The 24,938-nt window shown below is 44.9% G+C and overlaps 1 protein-coding gene across 4 annotated transcripts; it reads right to left on the reverse strand.

Annotated features, from left to right (window-relative positions):
* Positions 1 to 12,785: 12,785 nt before the first annotated feature.
* On the reverse strand, positions 12,786 to 24,080 carry OSGIN1 (oxidative stress induced growth inhibitor 1). 4 transcript variants are annotated; one of them, XM_062500371.1, is made up of 7 exons: positions 23,517 to 24,080; positions 19,622 to 19,769; positions 19,277 to 19,379; positions 16,726 to 16,862; positions 16,217 to 16,408; positions 15,801 to 15,892; positions 12,786 to 15,134 (listed from the first exon to the last, which is right to left on the reverse strand). In XM_062500371.1, exons 3-7 carry the CDS (start codon positions 19,359 to 19,361, stop codon positions 14,141 to 14,143), a joined length of 1,500 nt encoding a protein of 499 aa, XP_062356355.1. In that variant the 5' UTR covers positions 19,362 to 19,379; positions 19,622 to 19,769; positions 23,517 to 24,080; the 3' UTR covers positions 12,786 to 14,140. The 4 variants fall into 4 exon arrangements, with proteins under 4 accessions (XP_062356355.1, XP_062356353.1, XP_062356352.1 ...); XM_062500369.1 differs by having other exon boundaries at positions 19,277 to 19,382; XM_062500368.1 differs by lacking the exon at positions 19,622 to 19,769.
* Positions 24,081 to 24,938: the final 858 nt, after the last annotated feature.

The following is a 24,938-nucleotide window of genomic DNA, read 5'->3' on the forward strand; positions in this document are numbered from 1 at the left end:
CACGTGGCTCCGGGGCTTGCTGGTGTCCTTACTCCTGGATGGGATCCCCAGAGCACGGGATCACTGCCAGAAGCACGAGTGGTGAATGAGACTCAGGACAAACACAGTGACAGCCGGGGGGGAGATGTGTCCCCAAAGGACACTCACTGCAGCCCCAGCAGGGAGCTGGTCTTTCAGGCACAGACCATCAGTTTAGCTGCACACTCCATGCTGCTCCTTACTGCTCAAGCACCAGGCACATTCATTTCCCTCCAGCATTTTATTTGTCCTTATTTGCTGTCCTCAAAGTGACAGACCCAGGGAAATTATTTATATCTTACACTGCTCCTGTAATTATTCACCAAGAGTTTGGGAGACTCACTGCTAGACACATACACACACATACACACACACACAAAATCACTTCATGAGCATGTTATTGGGTTTCCTGACTGTGGAGCTATTTTAAAATGCTGCTGTCTTTGCCACTTTGGGATCAAACTCATGTAATTTAATGGGTTTCACTGAGACAAACAGGCCCTCAAGGCAGATATCGATTTCTCACAACAAAGGGCTGCTCTTGAAATAATTTAATGGGATCACCAAGAAGTGACTTTGAGCTGCAGGTGCTGGGATGCTTATGGAAAATGATGCCCAAAAGCAAGGCAGCCCCTGATCCAGCACTCCCAGGGGAGCACGAAGATGGGCAGTGAAGCAAGTACCTTTCCTTGTCTTTCCTCCATGACTTCCTTTCTGTCCCATAAAGCCAGAGCTGGAAAAGGGGCACCTTCATCCAGTGGTTGTCACCCTCGTGGAAACGTCCCTCCTGCAACCTGTGCAGCACCAGGGGCTGTGCATCCACAGCAAGGCGTGCAAGGACATCTAGTGCCTGATGCTGAGGCTGCAGGGAGGCTCTGGGCTACAGCAGAGTGTGCTTTTCTGGTGGCTCATCCCCTACAGCAACAAGAAGCCCCCAGTACCAGCATTATTCTGGAGAATGGGATCCCAGCAGGATCACTGTGAGGCTCTGACATAAGTCTCAGCTGTCTGCAGCATCTGGGGCTTTGTCTCTGAGCCGGATCCCCCAGCAGCACTGCCCCCATGCCTGGGGCACTTCCCCTGGCCTGTCCAGTCTGGGCAGCTTTGGGTGTTTCCCAGCCCGGCTTTGGCACACACAGCTCCCAGGGGAGTGCAGGGAACTGTGCAGGAACTCATCATCGTGGCTGATGAGCCTGGGACAGTCGTGTCTTCATCTACTAACAGTGCCCACCCTCCTCTTCCTCTGTCAGTTCTGTGACCTTCTCAAAGCCTGGCACAGGTCCAGCATCCTACCTGACTGCTGCACCGGGGGATGGAGCTGACCACACAGTTTGAGTGTGAGAAGCCAAGCTTGTTTCCAAAGGGCATACTCCTGTCCAAAGCTATCCATAGACAAGCTGGTGAATTAAAGTTGCTTGGGCAACACAGACAGGGCTTGTTCAAGCAGGAATACCAAATATCAGGATAATCTGAGGTGCTGACAGTTGAGGAAGGTGGACAATCGAGATGTCAAAACCATCTCATGGGGACAGAAAGTCAGAGCACTGCAGGCTGACACAGGGGTGTGTCAGCACTTTGGGCACAGAGTGTGTTTGCATGGAACCTGCACTGCTGATTGTCCCTGCAGAGCCCTGGGGCACCCAGCTGAGCCCTACCACATGCTGTGGCAAGGTCAGAAACTCATCACACCGAGGTGCTGCCAGCAGATGCTCCTACCCACTATCCCCTCCTTAGGCAGCAGACCTCACTCTGGAAATCAGACATTTCTTTAAATGAGAATTTAAAGGAGAAGACAGTTGGAGATAGGGAAGGTCTCACTGGGCCATGCACTTCAACAGAGAACCTGCAATAATTACGGATTTAAGATGTCTGAATCTAGCCCATCCCCACAGGCAGGGATGGATCCTTTTGTACTTTAAATTACATTTAATTTGGCAGAAATAAACCTGTCTCCCAGCGAGCACAGTAAGCCCTCATCTTCAGGATGCTGAGCTCTGCAGTCAGGAGAGGGAGCTGTGCTGCTGTGGGATGGACACAGGGTCACCTCAGGGAGGGTTGGAAGCCTCTTTCCAACCAGTCCTTGCAGCATAATGTTCTTTAAATATTGCTTTAAAGAGATCTTAATTAATGTATCACCCTTTTTTTCTGTTTGTTTTTTAGTTGTCTCCCCTTCTCTCTTTGGAAGTTTGCAATCCACAAAACTGGTGTAAGTTTATGAATAACTTCAGGCCTCCTGGAAATCATACTTTTAACTAGCTTGCTACCCCTGTCTCAGTGCTGCCCTGCTTGCACAAAGCCTCGGTGTGACATCCCAATGTCCCTGAGAACCCATTGGTCCTCCCCATCCCACCTGTCATCTTTTAACCAAAATGAAAGATCCCAGCTCTGACCTTCCCACTTCCAGCTTCATCTTGAATCACCCACACAGGTTTTATCCTTTTACTTGGGGTTTGAACACACCTTCAGAAGCCTGAAACTTTTTTCCCAGCAAAACCTGTCCCCAGCAGCTTTACCACCCTGTGCAAGCCCAGATCAGGGTTCTGGGATTGAACATGACAACTAAATTCCTTCCCTGAAAACATGTCTGTACAGTCCATGGCCAGCTAATTACACAACACCATGTCCAAGTTATCCTGATGGAGATGATCTCCATATAATTTCTGTGCAAATACCCTGAGCATTGCTGGCAAAGCCTGGGCTGGCTGTCCCTGTTGCCACAGGAAAAAGATCCAAAGCAAATCACAAATTTAAGTGATCGAGAACTATCGTGTCTTTTACCAATTTAGGTGTATCTGGTAAACCATATATTTTTGTAGGAGATTATGCTGTATGAGACATTTAGCAGAACTATGAAGCCAATTCTTTATAACTTTTCTCCATGAAAATGTCAGAAATAGAGATATTAAATGAAACCATGCAAAACTTGTAAGTACAAAGGACTCCTAGGTCACCCAGATTGCCCGAGATCATTGCAGAAACTCAGTTTCAAAAGGAGAGATTTCTTCATGGGGCTCCTCACTCAGCACCAGCTCTCGTGTGGTAGAAGCCCATTTCTCCTGACAGACACCAGCAGTGTGAGCACTGGGCAGGATGCCTGGCACCAGGACACGAGGCTCCCTGCTGAGAGCTCTGCCAGCACTTTTCTTCAGGGGTCACTTCAGAGTTGTGAAGAGAGGCTCTATTCAATATCAGCTTGCTTCCAAGGCTTCAGAAATATAGAAACTTAAATTGCCATGAGACGGGCTATCGGAATCTCTCTCTGTTTTTCTTTGTGGCAGAGAAAACAATGCTTATGTGTTGCATCCATGGGTTGTTTTGGCTTCTCATCTGGGTTTCCCTTTTTTTACAGAGAAATTTTAGAGGTATTCCCACCAGGCACCTCACCTGCTGTATCCAGGATAAGTCTGTCACCTTCCAGTAATATTTCTGAAGGTTTCTCTGTCATGTGCACACTCTGAGTCACAGCAGATTTACTGCTTCACTTTTGCCTCCAGAATTATGGCAAGTGATTACAGGAGCCTGTTCTATATTTGAAGACCATTCCAACAGACAGACTACAGTTCAATGCTCCTGACCTGCTAGATATCCCTTATGGCTGTGGAGCACTCCCAGCTGTTAGTACCAAACCTGTAAAAAAAAACAAAAAACAATCGAGAGCTGTTTTTTTTATAGCATTCCAGGACACACTTTAATAGCACATTGTAAACCTCAAGGACATAAAGAATTTTATTGCAACAGAGAGACAAGTCTCCCAACAACCACTCCTGAGAGCAGCTGGCAGGTTTGGTCCCAAAGAACCAGCAGGCTGGAGGGCTGTTGACTTGGGGAGAGGTAGAATGGGACTGGGAGAGGTCACAAAGACTGGTGAAAAGCACCCAGGCACCTGTGGGGCCCCTGAGCCAGGCCAGCTGGGCTGGCCAACAATGCTCTCCCTGTGTATTGCTGGGACTAATCTCGTTGCTAGGAAATTCAGGGTTTGGGGAGATAAATTATCAATAGGTGCTGGAGACATTTGGTTGCAAAGCTGGTTGCCTTCCAGGCAGCCAGCTGGGTCCCCCAGTCCTTAAGAAGGATGTGGAGCTGCTGGAGCCAGTCCAGAAGAGACAGCAATGACCAGAGGCTGGAGCAGCTCTGCCATGGAGACAACTGAGCTGGGGTTGGAGCCTGGAGAAGGGAAGGCTCCAGGGAGACCTTAGAGCCCCTTCCAGTTTCTAAAGAGGGTCTAAGATAAGAGAGTTGGAGAAGGACTTTGGACAAGGCGCTGGAGTGACAAGACAAGGGGGAATGGCTTCATACTGACAGAGGGAAGGGTTAGATTGGACACTCAAAAGAAACTCTCCTCTGTGAGGGTGGGGAGGCCCTGGCACTGGCTGCCCAGAGAAGCTGGGGATATCTCATCTCTGGAAGTGTTTGAGGCCAGGTTTGATGGGACTTTGAGTAAACTGGTCCAATGGAAGGTGCTGCTGCACAAGGATGGGCTTTGATGCCAGATGATCTTTAAGATCCCCTCTAATCCAAGCCATTCAAGGATTTTGTGGTGATTCTGTAGTTTTGTAAAATGGCTGTATGGGTGTTGCTGGGTTTTTGACCCATCCCCTTCCTCAGTCCTATTTTAGAACATATTCTGTTGTGCTGGCAAGAGCTGTGCTGGCAGTCGTGACATCCTGGCAGCAGAGCTGCCTCCTACACCCCACAAAGCAGACACCAATGCTCATCTCCCCTTGTAGGCAGCAAAAAAGCTTTGGATGTTCCATTTTTAAGGCAAAATACCAAAGCTTTGGCTAACAGAATAGTCCCATATGTTTCTGGGTGTGCCTGCCAAGGGAGGTCTGCTCAAAGACTTTTGGGGATGAGCTTTTGACAATGTAATGCCATCACATTCCATCCTCCTCCTGAGCTGCCAGCTGCCAGTGCCCAATCTTGTGGTGCTTCACATGCCAACATCATAAACAGCCCTCACAATATCATCTGCTTGGGTGACAGCTTTGCCCAGGATCAACCACAAAATGCTGAGCCCAACTCTGGCAGTGGATTAGGTACTGGCAGGAGGCTGGATTTGGGGCTGTTCCTTACACAAATAAACAGGGATTGCCTTTAATATTCACTGAAGTAGAAGCATCAGATTGCATCAGGGCATATTTACATTTGCAGTCAGGTAAGGAGGGGAGCTGGCCAGGGTCTGGGGCTCAGCAGTCCCACCCCAGGCAAGCAGGCTGCCATAACTACCATCCTGTGCTTCCTAACCCAGCACAAGGATGCTCTGCTGTGCCCTGCACTCAGAGGTTCCTGGTGTAACTAAGGTTTACAATAGCTGAAAACAGAGAGAAGATAAAGGCACCTGTGCCTTCCACAAAGGCCTCTTTGAACCCACCACCTTTACATGCCAGTTAAGCAGTGCCCTTCCAGCAGGTATTTCCCAAAATATTTGCCCTTCTCAGACTAATAGGACAGCAGGGAGCAGCTTCATCCAAGGGCATTGGTGGAGGGCAGTAAACATCCCTAGAACAAGTCCACCTTTAAGTAAAAGCAACGTAATTTCCCAGCTCCCTGTAGTAATATCACTTCTCTGCCTCCATGTATATGCTTCATTTCTCATCCAAAGGAGAACAAGAAAAATGCAGTCCATGTCCAGCAGGCTTCTGCCTCAGCAGCAGCAGGGCTGTACATGGAAGCAGCCTCCAAAGAGCCTTCAGCAGCTGCAGGGCTGCTCAGATCCTCCAGCCTAAATCCAAGGATGTCTCCTCAAATAGTTAATTTTCTTCAGCCTTGTCATGTTTTTGCCTCTTAAATCTTTACTGCCCTGTTATAGATTTTCCTTCAGTTCCTTGTTCTGGACAACCCTCTTTGCTAAACCAGGCACTGCCCATCCCTAGGGCACATTGAGTTGTTGGTGCCTACCTTGGCCACTGCAAGGATTTCTAAGTCAATCTTGGCTGTGAGTCAGGTTTCCTAGGATGGACTGTTTATTGAGAGTATTGTTATTTGTTATTGTAAGAGCTGTCAGAAAAGAAAAAAGCCCCAACACATCCAGGTGAGTTTCAAGTCATGACACAAATGGACTGAGCCTTCCCTACTACATAATATAAACTTCAAACTAGGAGATAATTAGTAAAATATCATCCTGACAAATCTGAGTATTAGGGAATCAGAGGAATATGAAAATTATATTTCTGTATTGAAAATGCTTACTATTAGTTCTTTCACCGAGCAGGGGCCATTGGGACCTTCCAGCCTCACTGAGAGTGTGGGGATCAGTCACACAGCCCCTAACAGAATAAACATTTTTATCCCATGCATTTCTGCTTCCCTTCTCAGTGCAACATTCAAAGGCTATTGGAACCACACACATGAGGGAAGGAGAAAGGTGGTTCATCTGTGATGATATTTGACCAGAGCCAGACTTCATTGTTTTAGCTGTGGGATTGCTTTTAAATTCCTGCAGTTTTCCTTACCTGACACTGGGGAAGTGTCACAGGCTCCAGTTGCAAACGGGGATCTGCTCCAGCAGAGCTGCATCAATTCCTCTGCAACGAGCCTTTCCCCAGTGGGACAGAGGGATATCCACTGCATTGTTTAAAGGAAGAGGAAATTTTTGGTGGAAATGGACCTAACAGAGCACAGGGAAAGTCACAGGGAAGGCTGGGAATGGGAAATTCTACCTCCCTTTGATTAATTTTCCTTTGTTTCAGGATGAGAACAATTCACTTGGCCCGCTCTCATCCAGCTCCCCTGTTATGTCATATACAGATTACTCAGAGGTATTTGGAGTGTTACATCAGACAGAAAATATTTGTTTGTATAACTCAATCTTTTTCTCAGACTCTTGCTTCTCCAACTCCCTGAAAAATATTTAGATTAATATTTATGTTTTCAGGAATGAGAACTTATATCAACCTCAGGATGGCAGTTGTCTTCACTATAAATCAGTACAAGTGGCTGCTGCAGAATCCCACATCATAGTCTGGGAACCTGTTTTGTTTCTTAATTCTTACCTAGAATTATGCAGAGGAAGAATTAGGTTCTGGTGTAACACAATTCTGAAATTTCTCCCAGCCTTGAGATGGAGCACTAGCCTAAAAGGGGACCAGAAATTCACCATAAAATGCCAAAGATTACAGCATTCCCTGCAATGTCTGAGGCTGTGCTCTAAGTCCCTGGCTGAATGCTGCTTTCTGCTTTTAGTGAAACTTTTCCAAAAGTCTTACTTTCCCTCCCATGTAAAACAGAAGAAAGATTTTAAAGATTTTCTTTTCACAGGAGAAAACCTTCTTACTATTACATGTTTTATCAGGTCAAGATATTGCAGAGGTTGCATCCGGCATGCTTTAACGTGCTGCCCCAAGCCATCCTAGTTACACTCCAGCCAGCAAAAACAATGCCAGTTATTCTCCCTCCTGAGAAATCTCTTGCTCAAGCTTCATAAAGGTGTAATATGGGGCGTGTAGGATGTTTTTATTCACATGAAATGCCACCCTTCCCTCTCACTGCTCATGTGTCTTTCTGTTTATTATCACCCTGATTTCCTGGGCAGAGATTCTGTGACAAGAGCAGCATTTACAGCGACTTCAAAGGGAGTTTGGCAACCAGGTGCTGGAAAGGGCTCAGGGAAAACTTCAATTGCAGCATCTGAGCTTGGAATTGTGCTCCCATCACAGTGCCCAGGACTGGCTCTGCCTTCCTGGCCATGCTGACAACATCCTTCCAAACCAGTTAAGGGAAAACTGCTGAGGAGTGAGTACCCCATATATCCAGTTTCCCTTTCCTTGGATTTTCTACTTGTGGAGTCAAACCTGCCCCATCTCCACGGCACTCCAGGAAGGGCAGTCACTCACCCCTCGTGGGAGTGAGCCCACATCATGTCCCACCCCAGAGATGCTCAGCAGCACCAGCTGTGAAATCCCTCCAGCCCTGAGCCACGACACGTCAGCATCTGCCAGCGCTGCTTCTTTTCCCAGGCTATGGTTTGATAAAACAGTAAATCTGCCCCTGGCATCCCAGCAACCAGATTGGGGGGGGGGGGGGGGGGGGGGGGAAAGAAGCAAAAGAAAGCTCAGCTGCACAGCATGAGGGATTCACATGGAAGAAACTTTCCACCAATTCAGATTTGCTTAGAAACAACACTGCTACGCTATCTTGTGCAGCTTTACTCATCCGTCTTTTTTGCAGCCACTATTGCAGCTTGGTAAAACAAAGATCTCATCCCTCTTTGTGTCACAATGTCCATCACACATACTCCTGCTCCTCCCAGCTGGACAAGGTCCTGGTAGGTCCTGTTGGTCCCCAAGCAGGATCCCTGAAGGAGTGATGGGATGAACCTGGCATAGACCAGAGTGCTTTCAGGGCACTGCAGCCACTGCGGCATCTGCACCCAGAATCCCAGCACTTTGTCATTTGCTTGGTTTTGCTAGACCTTAATGTTTAAAATTAAAAGTCCATTTATTACCCCAGGAAAATACAAAAGGGTTTTTTTTTTTTCTGGCATACAAATTCCATGGCTTTTTCAATAGAAAGATCTATTGGTTGGTTTATTAGCTTTGAAAGCTCTGTATGCCTCCGAGACCTCTGCTGACTCTGAGTTACGGTAATGCTGGATAACTTGGGTATTAATGCCATGTTGCAAAAGAGGTTTGCTCTACTGGGCTGGCTCTCAAGAAGAATGAATGTTTTAGGCCTAAAACTGCCTGTGGTCTCATAAAAAAAAAAAAAGCGAAAAACCAACAAACCCAGAGCTCTCCTGATTTTCTATTTATTTGCCATTATAGGAATGATTCTATCCTGCCCTTTGCTTGTCCTCTGGTTAAAGTTTGCCTCTCTGGCAAAAGGTTCAGCGGGTTACAAAAGCACAACTCAAATTTGGAAATTTACCCAATACAAAATTCCCAGATCCACACTTTATTATCAGCAGTGACTTCCCACGCCCACAACCCCTGGTGAGCTTCATTGCCAGTTTGCATTAGCAGCCCTCTCACGGGGCAGAGCCCCCTGCTCTAATGCTGTGCTCCAAGCCCAGCCTGCCCAGGGCACTGCAGCCCCCTGCAGCTGCACCCCAGACCCCAAAGGTGTTTCCTGCTGTCATTGTCCCAGCCCTTTCACTTCCAGTGAGACTGAGATATGGGAATTCACCTGCGGGGTAAATGTCTTAAGCAAACAGCCTTGTCACCTTCCAGAGCAGGTTTCCCAGCTGGCAGTGATGCTGGCAGTGATGCTGGCTGTGGAGCAGGGCCACGCTGCCTGTGCGTGGCTGCTGCCTGGCTCAGGATTCCTCTCCTTTCCCTTGTTCCCAGCTTGCTGCGGCACAGACGTAAAACAAAGCAGAGCTGTTGACAGTGCTTCCAAGAAATGAATGCAACCAGAAAAAATTGGCCTGGAAAACAAAACCAATTCTGCTTCCTTTGCAAAAAGTTCACAAGAGCTGCCTGCTCTGCTCCTGTAAATTTACATATTTGTAGGTCCTTCTTCCTAAGCCAAGCTGGGTAACATGGGTGCCCATATGGAGTAGAAGAGCACATTCATACAGAGGCAGAACACCAGTGAGATGTTTTCCTTCTCACGCCAGAGCAGAATCTCTCTGAACCTCTCTGATCTGCACATCAAACAACCCAGGTTTTGTCCTGGCCCTAAGGGCTTGTCCCCAGGAATGTCAAAGGAAACTCTTCCTGGACGGATGATCCTACAGCTTTCCAGGCTCTGGCAGAAGGTAGGAGCCTGCCAACAACAGCAACAGAATTTGTGTTCCTTTTTTTCTTCCTCCCTACTTAGCTGCTCTCTAGCCAGGAGCTTTCTTCCACTTTCATGGCTTGCATAAGTTGCCTGGAAGTCAGATTTTTTTCCCTGGAGCCTCCAGGGTTGGTTCCACCTTAAAACCCCTTCTGCTAGAAGACTCTCCCACACCATCCACTCACCAGGTGCCCCAGTTACAAGCAGCCAACCCTGACCCCAAGAGCTGTCAGTCAGCAGTGATGTGCTGGCTGCTGGCCTGCCCACAAATATCTGTGTTTCACAAATAAAGCAGGTTAATTTAAACCACTACGTCTGCAGCAGTCTGACAGCTCCCTAAGGGCCCTTCTAAAGCTAAGACTTAGGCAATCACTGGACTTGCAAAGTATCCTAATACTCTGTGGACCTTTTAAATAGAGTGGTCTGGCCAAGATGTGGCTGGATTTAGTCCTGTGCTCAAAGTCAGAAGTGCTGCCAAAAAAAGTGAAGGCTGAACAATCAAAGGAGCTCCCAAGACTATTTTACTGAAATTATTTAAATTCAGGTGATACATAAAAGACGACTCCTTTTAGAAAGAGGCCACACTTCATTTAGTAAGCAAAAGCTCTCCATGAACATGCTCTGACATCTCACAAGATCTTCACCAAAGGAAAAAGCAGAAGCAGTAGGTTTGTATTTTATTTTTAATTATTTGTATTTTATATTAATTGCATAAAAAACATACCTGAGTTCAGACTTGTACACTCAGTTCTGTCACAGCCACAGGTAAGTTTTAAATATGTCAGCCCTGACTTCAAGGACTCACAAACACAATAAAATCATAAAACCACAATTCTGATTTTTGTCTTGTTGATAAACTTCAAATTTTCATTTGGGTTCTTAAGACATTATTTTCCATTGTTCCTTGCAAGTACCAGCAGGTCTCAGGAGCCTGTTCTGAAGGGATACAACGGGGTACCAAAGGAGGCTGAGGAGCCCTGAAGAAGGGGAAATGAGTCCTGATATGGAGCCCTTGTTGGGGTGGGATGAGCATCACTTCTTAGCTGCAGCCAGAGCTCGCACGAGAAAACCAGTCTCCTCTATCCAAACCGAGCTGAGCAGGGAGTTGCTTGAGGCTTCCCTGATGGACTTGCTCTGGTCACTGTGGCTGGGGAGGTTTCCCTGCAGGCAGCATGGAGAAGGCACCAAACGACTTGCAGGGGACAGAAGAGAGGCAAAGTGGTCTCTGATGTTAAATACCCAGCTGGCTCACCAGGGTGAGCTCGGGGCTGGCCTGGGCAGCAGCAGTGGAGATAGGGTGAAGCATTTAAAGTGTCACCTGATGGAGCTGTGTCACCACTGCAACAGCTCTGGCTGTGCAGAGGGCCAGGAGCAGACTGGTTTTATTCCTGGGCCAGGAGCAGACTGGTTTTATTCCTGGGCCAGGAGCAGACTGGTTTTATTCCTGGTCCTGTCACATGCTGCAGGTCGAGGTTATAATGCTTGGGTGAATTCCACTCATAACAAAGCCGGTATCTGTTGACTCTCACAGCTGATTGTTTTGGAGCAATAATTCAAGTTGCCTCCCTGGATACAGAGAACTGAATGACAACTTGGATTAGAAGTGCATGGCCTTGCCCTGAGGACCTGTAGTTGATGACTAAACCACCAATTCTGCTTTTGAGCTCCTCTACTTTGACATCCCTTGGGGGCAGAATGTAGGATATTTTCTAAGCATCAATTGTGGGAAAACACTTCCCTTTCCGGTCCTGCATAGGGTAGGCAATTAGCTCATCCCTCTTGGGCAGGAAAGGAGGTTATTTAAAACAGACACACGAGCTCCCCCCACGGAGGCTCAGGCTGCTGACCTAGTTAGGAGCTCTCCTGTGCAGGGCAATTAGTTCAGCATAATGCAATATGGGATGCAGGAATGATCAGCATGAACACTGTGACTTTGATCTTGGTGATGGGAAGGGCAGCATTTCTCTTGGCACCAATTTTATGACCTTATTCCCAGCACATTCCAATGCCCCTTGTTTTTTAAATACTTTTGGCTTTTGTTCTTCTCCTCGTTTACTTTTGAGACAGGAAGATGTAACCAAAACCAGCATTTTCAGAGAGGTAAGCATTGATTACTGATTTTTTTTCTAGCAAAGGTAGCTGCAGAAGATCACAGAATCCCATTATCCCTTCTTTGGATTGCCCACATTGCCAGGATAACAGAATCAGAGGAAAGTACCAGCTCATGTAGACAGACTAATGCTGCCAAAGAGAGCCCTGGGGCACTGCCACCCCTCTGGCCAGTGAGCAACGACAGACAAGCAAACTCATTCCCTGCACTCTTCTGTGTTCACAAAATACTGAGGGCATCTCAGTTTCAGCCTGCAGAGAAGAGTGAGTACTGATATTTTGACACATTCCTCTCAGAGCTGTGCAGTGGAAAAAGCCAAACCCACCAAACCTAGAGGCAGTAGATAAACTGCAATAGGGACAATTCAACTCTGCAGAAAACACCCTACAATTCTCAACAACAAAGATGGGAAAGTGTTGAACAGGGCAATCAAATGTCAATAGTGCAATCTCTAACCTGGAAATATTCAAAGCTTTCCCCAGCAAGGCATTGAGCAATGAGGTCCAACTGAGCAACTTCTAATTTTAGTGTGGTTGGACCAGAGACCTTCAAATGTCCATTCTGATCTAAACTGTCCTAACTAACTTTCTGGTCTAGGCTGAAATCTGGGGTTATATTGCTGACAGGAGGAGAGAGCAGGTGAACGGGAAAGAGATGTAACATCCACCAGGCAAGAACAAGCTTGGCAAAGAGCCTGGTTTGGCTTTGTCTGAGCATCACAAGAGACAGGCATGGCACTTTACAAGGTTCTTCATCCTACTGGAGAGCCAAAGATACATAGAGAGAAAATTCACAGTGGGGTCCTCCTAAGGAACAGAGGGGTGAAGGATTTAGCAGGCACAAACCATGCCCTGGTACTCACCAGGAAGATGATGATGATGATGAACAGTTCATTAGGTCTGCTCTGAGTCAGGGATTCAGAGTTAAAACAAACACAAGGTAAGTCAGAAATTACTTTATTGGAAAGTTTCATACAAGAATAATCAGTCAGAAAAATTATTCAAGTGTGATACAGTTACATAACAGACAAGCCCCTCCCACATCACAACTTGAGGCCAAGTCATTTACAGATGTCTCATCCCAGTCAGTTTTTCAGAGACTTGTGATGTCACTGAGTTTCAGTGCAGCACAGGGAGAAGAGTCTGTCTTTACACCAAATTAAATTAGCTATGACTGCAATTTTCCTGTGAGAGGTTTGAAAGCCCCTGTAGATCTGTTGAGAATGTTGCTTACAACGTAAGGCATCATTGGCATCCACCCCAGCTCATTCAGAACAGACTGAAAGACTCACAAAATACTCTGCCAATAAAAATATTTTAGAAAAACAGTATAAAAACTTGATGTATATAGACATAGCATAAAGCTACCAAAAAGTGACTGTGCCATTTTTTCTCTTGTACAAATATTATTTTTTTTAAAAAAACATTATACATTAGTAGTTCACCCAGTATATAACATATTGCACCTTTCCATAATACTCTATGCAGCAGAAGCCCCATGCAGGTCCAAGACAGACCTGCAGCTCCCCTTTAGTTCTGCTTGACTCTATAGCAGCTGCCAAGAGTTTGGCTGTCACAGGTTTAGGATTTAGAAAGCAGGAAGATACAGCAAACCAGGTATTTGCAAATCAGTACCAATTCTTCTCGGGAAGTAGAAGAACCCATTACAGGAATCTCTTGATTTTTTTTTTTTTTAAATATATATTACTTGTTGCTGGTGTCAGTGAGACAATGCAGTTTTGAATATCTGTATGTCAGTTTTTACTTGCAGAGTACCCCTCCATATGTCAAAGAGGTACCTGCAGCACCTGGCAGTGATTTCTGGCCTAACAAGAACATACAGCCAAACCACAGGAGTGAATAAAACCAGGTCAGTTTACTTTGTTTCATGACCAAACACTGTAAGACACCGACAGACATAGTGCTGTGGGCCTGCTATGTGAAAATAATTGATTCCTCAATCCAATTTTTGGTCACCTGAAGGGTTTCAGATAGAAGAGCAATTCCTATCTCTCCCCTTGCTTTCCCAGACACAAGCTTCATTCCTAGTAACTGTGCACAGCTGTGCAGAAAAGGAGCTGAATTCTCAGGAATTGAAGATACTGCTGTGTGTGGGACTCACCCTGTATTAATCTTCTCAAATAACTCAGCAAGAACTTACTAACTCTCCATATAACCTTGAGGAATACCAGGAATGGCCTTTAGATTTGAGGATATACAAATCAGATGATTTGCTGCTTCATGGAAAGATCACTAATCCATCCAGGTACAGGTAGTACAGGGATGGGGGTTTTTGTTAGGGGGGATTTTTGTTGGCTTTCTTTAACAGAGAGCTGGCAACAGCCAGAGCCCCTCCCTGCACAAAACGTACAAAATTATCTCCTGCTAGAGGTCCCAGAGCATAGAGCCCTTTCTCCTGAGTGCATTCATAGGTGAATGGATCAACATCTATGGGATTCCTCTTTGGGTTGACTGGCTGCTCACTGTCCATTGCCAAGTCAATGCCATCATTTGGCAGAAAGGAGAGGTTGGGGTTTGAGCCAGTTAGAACAAGAGCCATGGAAATTTTATAAGCTTTCTGACAGCCATTCTTGTCTTGAAAGATGCATTTCTTGTCCTTGCCAAAGGAGAGCACGTGATGTTCAGGCAGGCTGACGTAGTGCTCGTAGGGACCAGCACAGGCAGCTGTCTGTTCTTTCATCATCTGATGGACTTTGTGGTATTCAGGGTACAGCATTTTGGGGAGCTGGTTAAAAATGAGGCCCGGATCAGTGACTCGTCTCCGAAAAACGTGGATTACTGGAATATTGCAATGGTGAGCAAAGAGAATTGCATCAGCAGCTGTCAGACCAGCACCTACAATCAAGACTGGATCTGACATGATGCCAACACTGTTGTTCTTCACTGCTTCTTCTAGGGCAGACAGCTGGTGGTGGACATAGGAAAGATTTTCTCCCTTGACCCCGAGCCAGGTAGGATTGTCATACGTTCCCGTAGCCAAAACCACATTCTCTGCATAGATGGAGAAGGGTTCCTTATTACCTTCCACAGTTTTGAAAAATCCATCCACCTGAAAGACCTCAGTACTTTTTTCATTAGAGCTCCAGAGTGAGCCACTATCCCCCTGTAGATCTTTCTGGGTGTGGTTGGAGATGCTCTCTGCACTCACTTTCCTCACAGAGGTCACAACACTGCCACATTTGAAATTCTTCTGCAGTCCTTTCTTCACAACATAGTGTTGGTAATATTGAGCAATGTCCTCTGCTGTGGCTCTATTGTTTCTGAGGCCTCTGTAATAAAGCACAAACAAAGGTCAAGCAGCAGTTAAGTAAGAGACTGGAATTTGTCCCCTCTTGCACTGAATGTATCCCAGAGACATCTATCCTGGCACTACCAGAGAAGACTGATCTAGTTTCCCCAACTTCAGCAAAATTATTCCTGACATATAGAGCTAACAGTCAGGTCCAGAAGCTGTTGGACAGAGGCAGCTTTCTCTAGCATTAATCCCAACCCCAAGAACATGGTTGATTATTAAAGCCTTCCTCCAATATCTTGCTTCCATTCAATTTTTAACTACTGGACTTCTTGGGATTAATTGTGGCACATGTCAAGAGAAGCAGCACCTCAGAGAATGCACAGCAGCATTCTGAACTGATTATCCTTGTCATCAGGGGCAGCAGCAGTAGAAGCCAGGTGACCACACTTTCAAGCTTTACTCAGAATTCATGGTCACAGATTCATCTCCCCAGTGGGTGTGGAGAATGACACATTCCAAGTAGCACTGCATCTTTATCTGAATCACCCAATGTAGAATGGACTGGTTTGGGGGTGTAGGAGGGTGTCCTTTCTCTCACTAAAATAATCCATGACGCATGGGTAGCTACAGTCAAAAAGTCCATTCCAGGTTCTCTAAAAATCTCCAGATGCTTACAAATGATCACACATGAATGTCTCACCTTCTCTTTTGCTTTAACCATTCTTTGAAAGGGAGATCTGGGAGTCCCATCCATTCCCCTCTGCTCAGGGTAATCATAGAGCCCTCTATAGACTGGAACAAGAAGCAGAGAAAAATGACTTTTTAAATGTGAAAAGTGAAAGACAACTTTTACATGTCTCAGTATGGCAAAGATGATGAAATTGGTAATTTCCTCTGAGCTGCTGTCACGGATGAAACCACTCATGTTCTCCAAGAAGAACAAAAGATGGGGGATATAAAGGCCTCTCGTGCTTGCTTTCCTTTTAAACTTTCACTAGACTATACATATAAAATGTGACATGGCTGACTGGCATTTTAGAGCAGCTTTTCTCTCTCCAGCCAACACATTTGGTTATTGCACAACACCCAGACCCCAGCTGGCTCCAATTCACTTACATGCCAGGCACCTCCAGGAGCGTTTCTACCAAGGACCAGGTGGGGGATGGCTCTGTCAGGCTCATGCCACCAAGTGAGCACAGATTCCTCTGTCCCACCAAAGTCTGTGTCTGGACGCTGCAGAGTATCAAACAGAAGAGCCACAGGGCTGTGGGATCGCCCCTCCAAGCCTTCAGACAGATACTCCAAATCCTAGAGAGAGAAAGACCAGATGCTCAAAGTGCATGTACTGCCTGGCAGCAGACTGCTTGTTAACTCCAGCATCTCTGATCAGTGGGTTTGGTGTGCTTGGGAAGCTCATTTACAAGCACACAGACCTATTCTTGCCCAAGGGCTGCCTCGAGGATCTCACCAGTACTGCTGGCATTTCATACAAGGGAGATCTGGATTACAAAGCAAAATTTGCTTAAGGCTCATTCTGTCTGTGTACTTTGAAAATCCAAACAAGGTAATCACTTCTGATACACCCCTAGGATACTTTACTGGGACATCATACTGTTTATACAAACCTGATCCAAAACAGAGACTCCTGGTGCCTCTTCCAGTTTTCTCTGAAGAATAGGATGAGGATGAAGAGAGTGTCTTTTGAAGTAAGGGGTGTAACCTGAGAGCAAATATGAGAGAGAGATTCCTGAAGGTCCATTCCCTGAAAAAAAACAACGGAAAATAATTTATACTTCTGGAGATAGAGCAGTTCTTTGCAAAGTGGTTTTAATATGCAGACCTATTCAAAAGATATGACACTGCTATGGATACAGGGGATTTCCTTCTTCCAGCATGGACTATTGGATGGAGTTGGGGAAGTCATTTTACCCTTCACCTCACTTGCTCCTATTTGCATTGCAAGGTTCTTAGAACTTGCTGAAAAGACACAGGGTTGAGTCAGGGGATGCCCTCACCTGAAGCTTGAGGTCTCTAGCATGGTGATGAATGGAGTTATTTGTCTAAAATTAGAGGTTTAGAAGCTGATCACGTACTGATTTCACACCAGTGCAGAGCAGTTCACTGTGCACAGGATACAAGATCCAGAAAAAGAGAGTGACTATTGAAGTGAAAGGGAACCAGTTCTTCTCCACAAGAAATTCCATCTTTTAAGGGATATTTGGGAATAGCAGCTTTGACTAATGGGTCTTGAGGACACTTTCAAATGGGAACCAGCCCTTCTGTGGTACTGTAGGGTGTTAAGGAAAAGGTCTCTCTGCCACGCCAAGACAAGCCCTCAGAACTCAGCACTTTGAACAGGTTGATGCAGGCTGAACTCCTTTGCTGACCACCCAAAAGACTGTGGAAAAACTAGATATATGTGACTCCAAAGCCCAGTGAGAGTAGCCCGTGGAAAGTTTGCACACAGCTGTTCTCCAGAACGTTTAATATTTTACAGTGTATATATTTATCATTGTCAGCCTGTCTGGCTGCCCAAGCTTTGCTGCTGTGTGGCCAACAACCATGACAGTGCAGTGACGAAGAGGGGAGGAGAACCCAAGTGACAGCAGCCTGTTGACACAGTGCCAGTGCTGCAAGGGTGACTGGAGCAAAGGGTGATCCTTGAGGATCTCAGAAAGAGGGAGGTCAGTGCTGTAAAGCCAACAGTGAGTTATGTGAAGGGCAGTACATGTCACAGCTGGGGACAAAGGCTGCTGTACTGAGCAGCTGCAGGTCAGTGTTTGGAATATTCCACTTGCAGGAAAGTTAGCCAAAACCAACAGCAACAGACACTAAAAGAAACTAAACTGCAGCTACAGTAAAATATAACAAATTCCAGGTTACTACTTTGCTTTAGGAAGTACGAGGAGGTACCTAAGCCAAACTTGACCTCCTGAGTGCCCAACACTCACTAACTACACGGAGGATTTATTCTGAACCATGTCTAAGTTTGATATGGATGGCCACAAGAACATCTGGGGCTCAAGCTATTTTACACAATGCAACTGCTTCCATGAGGCTGCCAGCACAGCTGAGGGAGCACACAGCCTTCCTGGAGCAGGGCCTGGGGGAGTAGCTGGAACCTTCATGCAGTGTTGTTCCAGCTGCAGTAAAACAACTGGGCTGCTTCAGTCCCACAGCTTCCTCAGAGTGCATGTCTTCACACTGCTTCTGCTGAGGCTTTAGTGCCATCTCCACCCTGGGTCCCTGCACAGGTGCACTAGGGAGGTACCAAAACATCCCCCTTCCCACCTAGAGACTTGTACAGCTGAGCAGCACAAAGCCTTTCTCAGACAAGAACTTGCTGGTAGTAGTATCCTTGTCAAACTTTCTGTTAGCAAGGATTAGGGGTGATTTATGCAGTGCTCTAACTTTGGAGCAGCTCCCTCAGGTGATTTGAATTCAATGCCAGATAAGGAGGGAACCCAGCTCTGCCAGGCATGAACATGCTCAGGTGAACAAGGTCCAACACCTGCACAGCTCAGGGCTGCTCAGAGGGGAAGGCACTGACATTACTTTGCTCCAAGAATCACCTCCCACTCCAAAGCTCCCCCTTGCAAGGGAGGCAAGACAGTTACTATAACCTGGTTTCTTTAACTGGTAGAAAACTGCATTTTATGTGTCCACTAAATATGTACAAACCCAGTGTAGCTCACTCATGTTTTAAAAGAAATTGGTGAAAATATTCAAGAAATCTCAACAGCATCCAGAGTACTTTCTAAACAGATATAATGGTGAGAAAACTCACACAAACCCACCTTCAATTCAAGCACTACAGATGATCACAGCAAGCTGATTAACTATCGGTACTGAAAAGGTTTCAAATATTTCTAAATATCCAAGAGAGGAAAAGCAGGCTCAGATGAATTGATGCTCAAAAGGTTACCAATTTTACCATTAAAAATAGGTATGTGTTTTAATTTGTCAAGTATCTTGTTCCTTACTGCTCACAACTACTAGAGGTCTCTCTCTCAGTATTACAGGAAGTTTGGCTGTCTGGGAAAGGATGCAGAAACAGTAGTCAGGCATTTCTGGTTTGAGTGAGAACATGTGGAACTGGAACAGAAGTTTAAGATAGCAAGTCTAAAGCAACAACAGCACGAGAGAACACAGCAATGCTGGCAGGAGAAGGCTTACCTATGATCACAACAGGCAGTGTCTTGAGCCCACTCTTATTTGAGGGTCTGGTCATTAATGGATACATCTTCCCATCTGGAAGCATTGGTGCTCTGGAATCCACCTGCTGAAACAAATAAGTTTGAATTATTTGCATTTTTTAACAAAAAAACAAACCAAAACAAACAAAAAAACCAACAAAAGACAAACAACAACAACGACAAAAAAAGAAACCCAAAAAACACCATAAGCAAACAAACCAGAAAAACCCCACAATATTTTATCCAGACCACAAACTCAGGCTAATCTAAAGTAGTACACTTGCACTGCAGACCATTGCATCACACTTCCACACTCAGGACAGACCTCCTTATCTTTTTTTCCTCCTGACCCCAAAATCAAAGGATGATTCTCTGATTATACACCACAAAAGGGGGAGAGAACAGTTATCTTTCTTTTTCAGACATGAATTCCAGTTACTCCAGGACAGTTGGCAATTTCAGTAACCTTCTGACTACATTAAATGAAGTGTTGAAACCTGTTAATAACAGCTTCACTTCTGGCCATACTCTGTTAAAAACTTATTATCACAAACACTTTGTAAAATAACTTGTACATTTACTGATAAGTAAAGTAAACCTGACTCAAGACTTCTGCCCAAAGGCTGGAAATCTTCTGGCTGCATTTTCAAATAAGTATCATTCTATCACTATAGATTTTAGAGAAGTGCTAGTTTAGTTCTGGAACATTTCTTCTTAATTTTCCAAAAAATGGAGAGTTCCAGGTCTGAACAAGTAACAAGTCTTTGAACAAAATATGCATCATATTTATCTTGGAGATAAGGTGTCATTAGAGTGGGATCTACAAAACTAATCTAATTATTACTTAGACATCCAAAGAACAGTGAATGCTTTTGCCATTCCTGCAGGAATCCTACCATGTCAAACAATAACTTCTTTAGCTTTCCATGGAATTCAACTCTACTGTCACTAACCTACAATAAACATGAGATTTCTGAAATTCAGCGTAAGCTTTTAAGTTATTCTAAAGAAAATACACTCTTTTATAAAAACCTTATTCTCATTTTGGAAAGCTAAGCAAAAATCCACTGAACGGAACAACTTTGTCCAGTAGGGCATGCTCTCCACACCCTTTCCAAGTGCAGAAAGGTTTTTGGCAAGTGCACTACACACTTCCATAAGGCCTGGCACATCACTGCCTGTGACACAGGCATTGCAGCAGATGTCTTCCTACAAGTGTAATGCCCCTCTTTAAGCCTGACATTCACGTCACAGCAACTCCAACAAAGCACAGGACCCTGGTGACTGAATGGGCAGCCAGGAAACCAACAGTGAGTTTACAGTTTGCAAATTCCAGGCTTGAGCAGGAGTGCTCTGAGTGCATTTGCTTGCGAGGATGTAACAGTTCTCACACACACCAATGTACAGCCATGGCTGGGCTCAAGAGATCTATTCCAAGGGACTGGGTTCATCACATAAAGCTTACAAGAAGAATTCAAAACTAGCAGCCTTGTCCAAATTTTTTGGATCACAGTTTAGTAACATTTTCTGGGTGCCCGTTACCACTTAACTAAGCATTAGTCTAAGACTTTCATGTATTTTGCCTGACATGGCATGAACCACTTAAAATATATTAGAGTTGTGCTTTCTAACGTAAGTAATTTGAAGCATTTAGCTTTGAAGAGAGTTGGGTCTAAATGAAGCTTATGTTCCCAGCTTAACTGAGACTGAAAGGTAGCTGCATTCACTGCAGAAGATGAACTCCCCTTAAGGCATCCCCACAGCCCTGGCAGCTGTGGGAGCACAGGCCAACCACCCTAGGATCTCCCCAGCCTTTTGGGTAGGTTCTGCCACATTAACCAAAACCTGCACCACCTTCAGCAGACTGTGGTGTAAGTTTACCCTCAAATAATTCCTTCCCACAAAGCTCCAGGGCTGCAATTGGTAGAATTCAGCACTAGCACCTGGGACTGCCAAAGTTGCAGGACACTGGTGTGACTGGTCAGGTATTCCCCTCAAACCAGTAAACTACAGTATCCAGCTGCAGCTTAGCAGAAGTTTCTTCTCCATGATAACAAATAACCCCCTCTCTGTGACTGTATTACACAAGAAGAGAAGTTCTTATCAATTTTTCCTAACACAGAGGAAAACACATTTCTGTGAAACTACTGGGAGCCTGCAAGAGGAAAGCAAGATCTCTGGAAGCAATCTTCCATGTTTCTGCTCCATAGCTCCCTGCAGCAGCATGCATGCAAAAACTGCATGCACATCCGTGGGACTTTTGCTGGAAGCAAGGAGTGCTGAGCCAACCCAAGAGAGCACATGGCAGCAGTTCCAGGGCAGCAGCTGAGCCAGCACACACATGAGGAGCCTGCAAGCATCTGTCAGGCATGAGCACCAAGTCATGCCACTGTACGCCAGCACTTCTTGGGGGCAGCCTGAAGGGGACAAAAAAGGCACAAGCCGGGAGAAGACAGCCTGGCAGTCCTGTTTACTTGAGAGGGAGGGTGCCTTGGCTCCTGGCCATTGCACACTGCCACCCTTCTCCACCCTGATAAAGCACAGAGGCAGCAGCAGCGAGCTCACTGCTAACTCCTCTCACCCACCCTCCATTCTGTGCCTTCTGACACATGAAAGAGGAGCATTTCTGGAATTAAACCAAACTTTAATAGCTAGAGGAGCACAATGTTATTCTGATGAAACTGGATCTGTGCACATATGTGACCATTTTTAACCATGGATTTATTCAGTACCTGGGTTCACAAAACCCCTAATGACAATTTAGTGCTACACACTTTGTTTCCTGAAGATTTGACACTGACAATTCTATCAACACAAGATTAACCATCCTAGCATCTCTCTACAGATGGAAGAAGCCCCTTTCACATCCTATAGCTGCCATCTCTATAATTCATTGTTATTTTTTTTTTTAAGAAGAAAATGAATCAAGTGCAGAACCTTTTCCCATCCTGTAGGCTTGACTTCTGGGGGTAAAACTGAGTCAGAGTAACTCAGGCATTTTAGTTTCAGGCCAAACATTCACCTTCCTGCCATTAGTTGTTAAGGTGGATTATTTTAATTTATATATCTATATTTTTTTTTTTTTTTTGCAGGCTTAGACTCCTATACCTCAAAACCTGGGCAGCTAATACAGTGTAGCAGAGGAAAGCCTGTTCTTGCAGAGGCTATTGGAAAGCAACAGAACACTGAAGTTCATTGCAAATCTACACTGAACTAATTAGCTCCAGGGAAAATCCTGAGAAAAGCGAAAGCAAGAAACTTAAGACTGTCCTTCTCACCCTCCTTTTATGTAGTGTAGGCTGCTGGGCACTCACACTTAGTCAGCTTAAGTGACACTGAGTTTGGCTCCTGCTTTGAGCTTCCTACTTTAAAAGGAGGTCCCTTTCCTTCACTTCATGTGGGAGAATACAGCAAGTTTCACAACTTGGCTTCTTGCTGCTTCCAAAGCATTCCAGTGTCTGCGTGATGTTACATAATTATTTCTGGCTGAAAAGCACCCAGCTCATTCTGGGCCAAGCTCTGCATACCTTCCTGACACAGCCTCATGTCTAGAGGGACTATAACTCACAAACTCAGTGTGGCTCTTACTAGTTCCAGGCTGCAAACCTCAAACAGGTTTTAAATGAGCAAATGAAAAAGCAAAGATACACTTAGTAAGACATGGACACTCTGTGATCCCTGGAGAAATAAAAAAACAGCTTACATCAGCTGTATGCAGATAGCCATGAGATATTGCTGAAGTAAGAATCACCAAGTGTGCCCTGAACAGCACATGGGAGAGTTCAAGAGAGCAATGCAGCTGGGGCATAAACCCTGGGGAAGATTAAATGAAGTACCACAACTTTCTTTCAGTTTTAAAGATCAATTCTCACACAGAATGAGAGAATTAAGAGAATTAAGCTCTTCAGCTTAATTTCCTCATCAACTCACTTATTTCACCAGTTTAATATTTAATTAATTAGTACTTTTTTAAAAAAAGCAGAGATCTTGACAGTTTTTACATTTTGTACTTCCCTACAAGTTTCAGGAGTTGTTCTCTCCTTGTATCATCACTCTTACATGTCAGGCCAGTTACCCCCCAGACACAATTAAACTATGTGGAAAAAATTCAACTCTGTGGTACGTAATAACACCTTTCTACAAACTCCCCTGTGATACTCAGAAACTGATGTTAGGGGTAAACCAGACAGAGCTCTCTGTACTGATTTGGAGCCTCTTACCTTTAGCAGCAGGTCTGATGAGAGGTGGGATCTTTATGGAAGTGATTGTACAGTCAAGACAGCAAACAAAACTACAAGCCTGGAACCCTCTCTGTGCTCTAAGACAGCTGTTTAAATATAGTAGGCAGCCAGCAGCAAGAGAGGAGAGGAGGAGCCAAAATGACTGGAGGTGGAGCAAGGAAAATACCAATAAGTGTGAGTCAGCAGGAATATTATTTCCCTTCCCAGCTCCTGAATGAATGATGTAGAGAAACTTCCTTAGTAATGTTCAGCTGACTATGGGACTACAGCAAAAGCAGGCTTACAGGACCCATGCCTGTCAGAAGTCCTGCACTGAACAAGTATTTCCATTTTTAACCCTCAGGACATAACAGATATATAGTGGGTCTGAAAATATTGATTTCAGTTGGTATTTCTTTTCCTTCAGTGAGATAAAGTGTTATAAGCCTTTTGCACAGTTGTAGTAAAATGAGTCTAACTGCTTCCATAAAATTTAGAATCCATCGGGGGTTTCATCCAAGGTATCTTACTCAATTCAGGGAATAATCGATCTGGCTTGCTAAATTTAAAGTGCCCTTTACAAATGAAATAGATTTATGCCAAAGTGTTCAGTTCAAGTAGTAAATGCAGCACATGTTTATCTCTGAGGCCATCTGTTTGGAAACCACAATTTCCAGGAAATCAGGACTGCTGATACACAGTTAAGATGCATACTTTCATTCATGTGATCTAAAAGATAAAAGCAGTTCATGAGAAAGATTTCTCTACTCTCACGACCCCACCAGAGCAGAATACTTAATATAATTCTCTATTTTAGTTCCTCCAGAATAAGTTGTTTTAATGAATGTGAAGCCACTGTTTCACTCAAAGTTTAGTTAGCAGTCAATCCTTTGAAAAATCTGACTCAGTAAATGCTGTCAGACTGAAAGGAGGGGTGGAGAGAGGGGTAAGGACTCTCAAGTTTCCTGGGCCTTTATCCAACCATTTGCACAGAGCTCTTAAATAACTCATACCTATTTTTTGACAGCAAAGGCTTTTATATGCATTATTCAGATATTTATTGGCATGTAACCAATGTGTCCATGTCAGCCATGGAAAAGATAAGCTTTCAGAGAAAATAAGGCATTTGTTTGCTTAGGTGATTTAAGACTGCCCTGTTACTAGGTTTTTCAAATCTGTCTTCAATATATTGCAGTGTTGTGTGTCAAACATTGCAGAACAAAGATGTTCAAGTCCATACTTGCTTGGAACCATAAATACAAGACAAAACCATATATGATGATTTGGCTGGCTTTGTAATAAGGCAAATAAGGAATACTTCCTATGTGTGCAAATTTGCAGAAATAAAGTTGCCCTCTCTGTAAAAAATAGGAGAACCTCTCCATTTCCTACTAGAACTTATAAAACTAGAATCTCTATTAC

Source organism: Cinclus cinclus, chromosome 11 (assembly GCF_963662255.1).
Source record: "Cinclus cinclus chromosome 11, bCinCin1.1, whole genome shotgun sequence".
Classification (NCBI taxonomy): domain Eukaryota; kingdom Metazoa; phylum Chordata; class Aves; order Passeriformes; family Cinclidae; genus Cinclus; species Cinclus cinclus.

Coding starts and splice junctions, on each gene's coding strand:
- OSGIN1 (XM_062500368.1), bottom strand. CDS start 19,361: ATGCTTCCAGATGGGAAGATGTATCCATTAATGACCAGACCCTCAAAT. Junction 16,409..16,725: donor GAGTCTCTGTTTTGGATCAG/GTTTGTATAAAC, acceptor TTCTCTCTCTAG/GATTTGGAGTATCTGTCTGA. Junction 15,893..16,216: donor CTCCTGGAGGTGCCTGGCAT/GTAAGTGAATTG, acceptor TTCTTGTTCCAG/TCTATAGAGGGCTCTATGAT.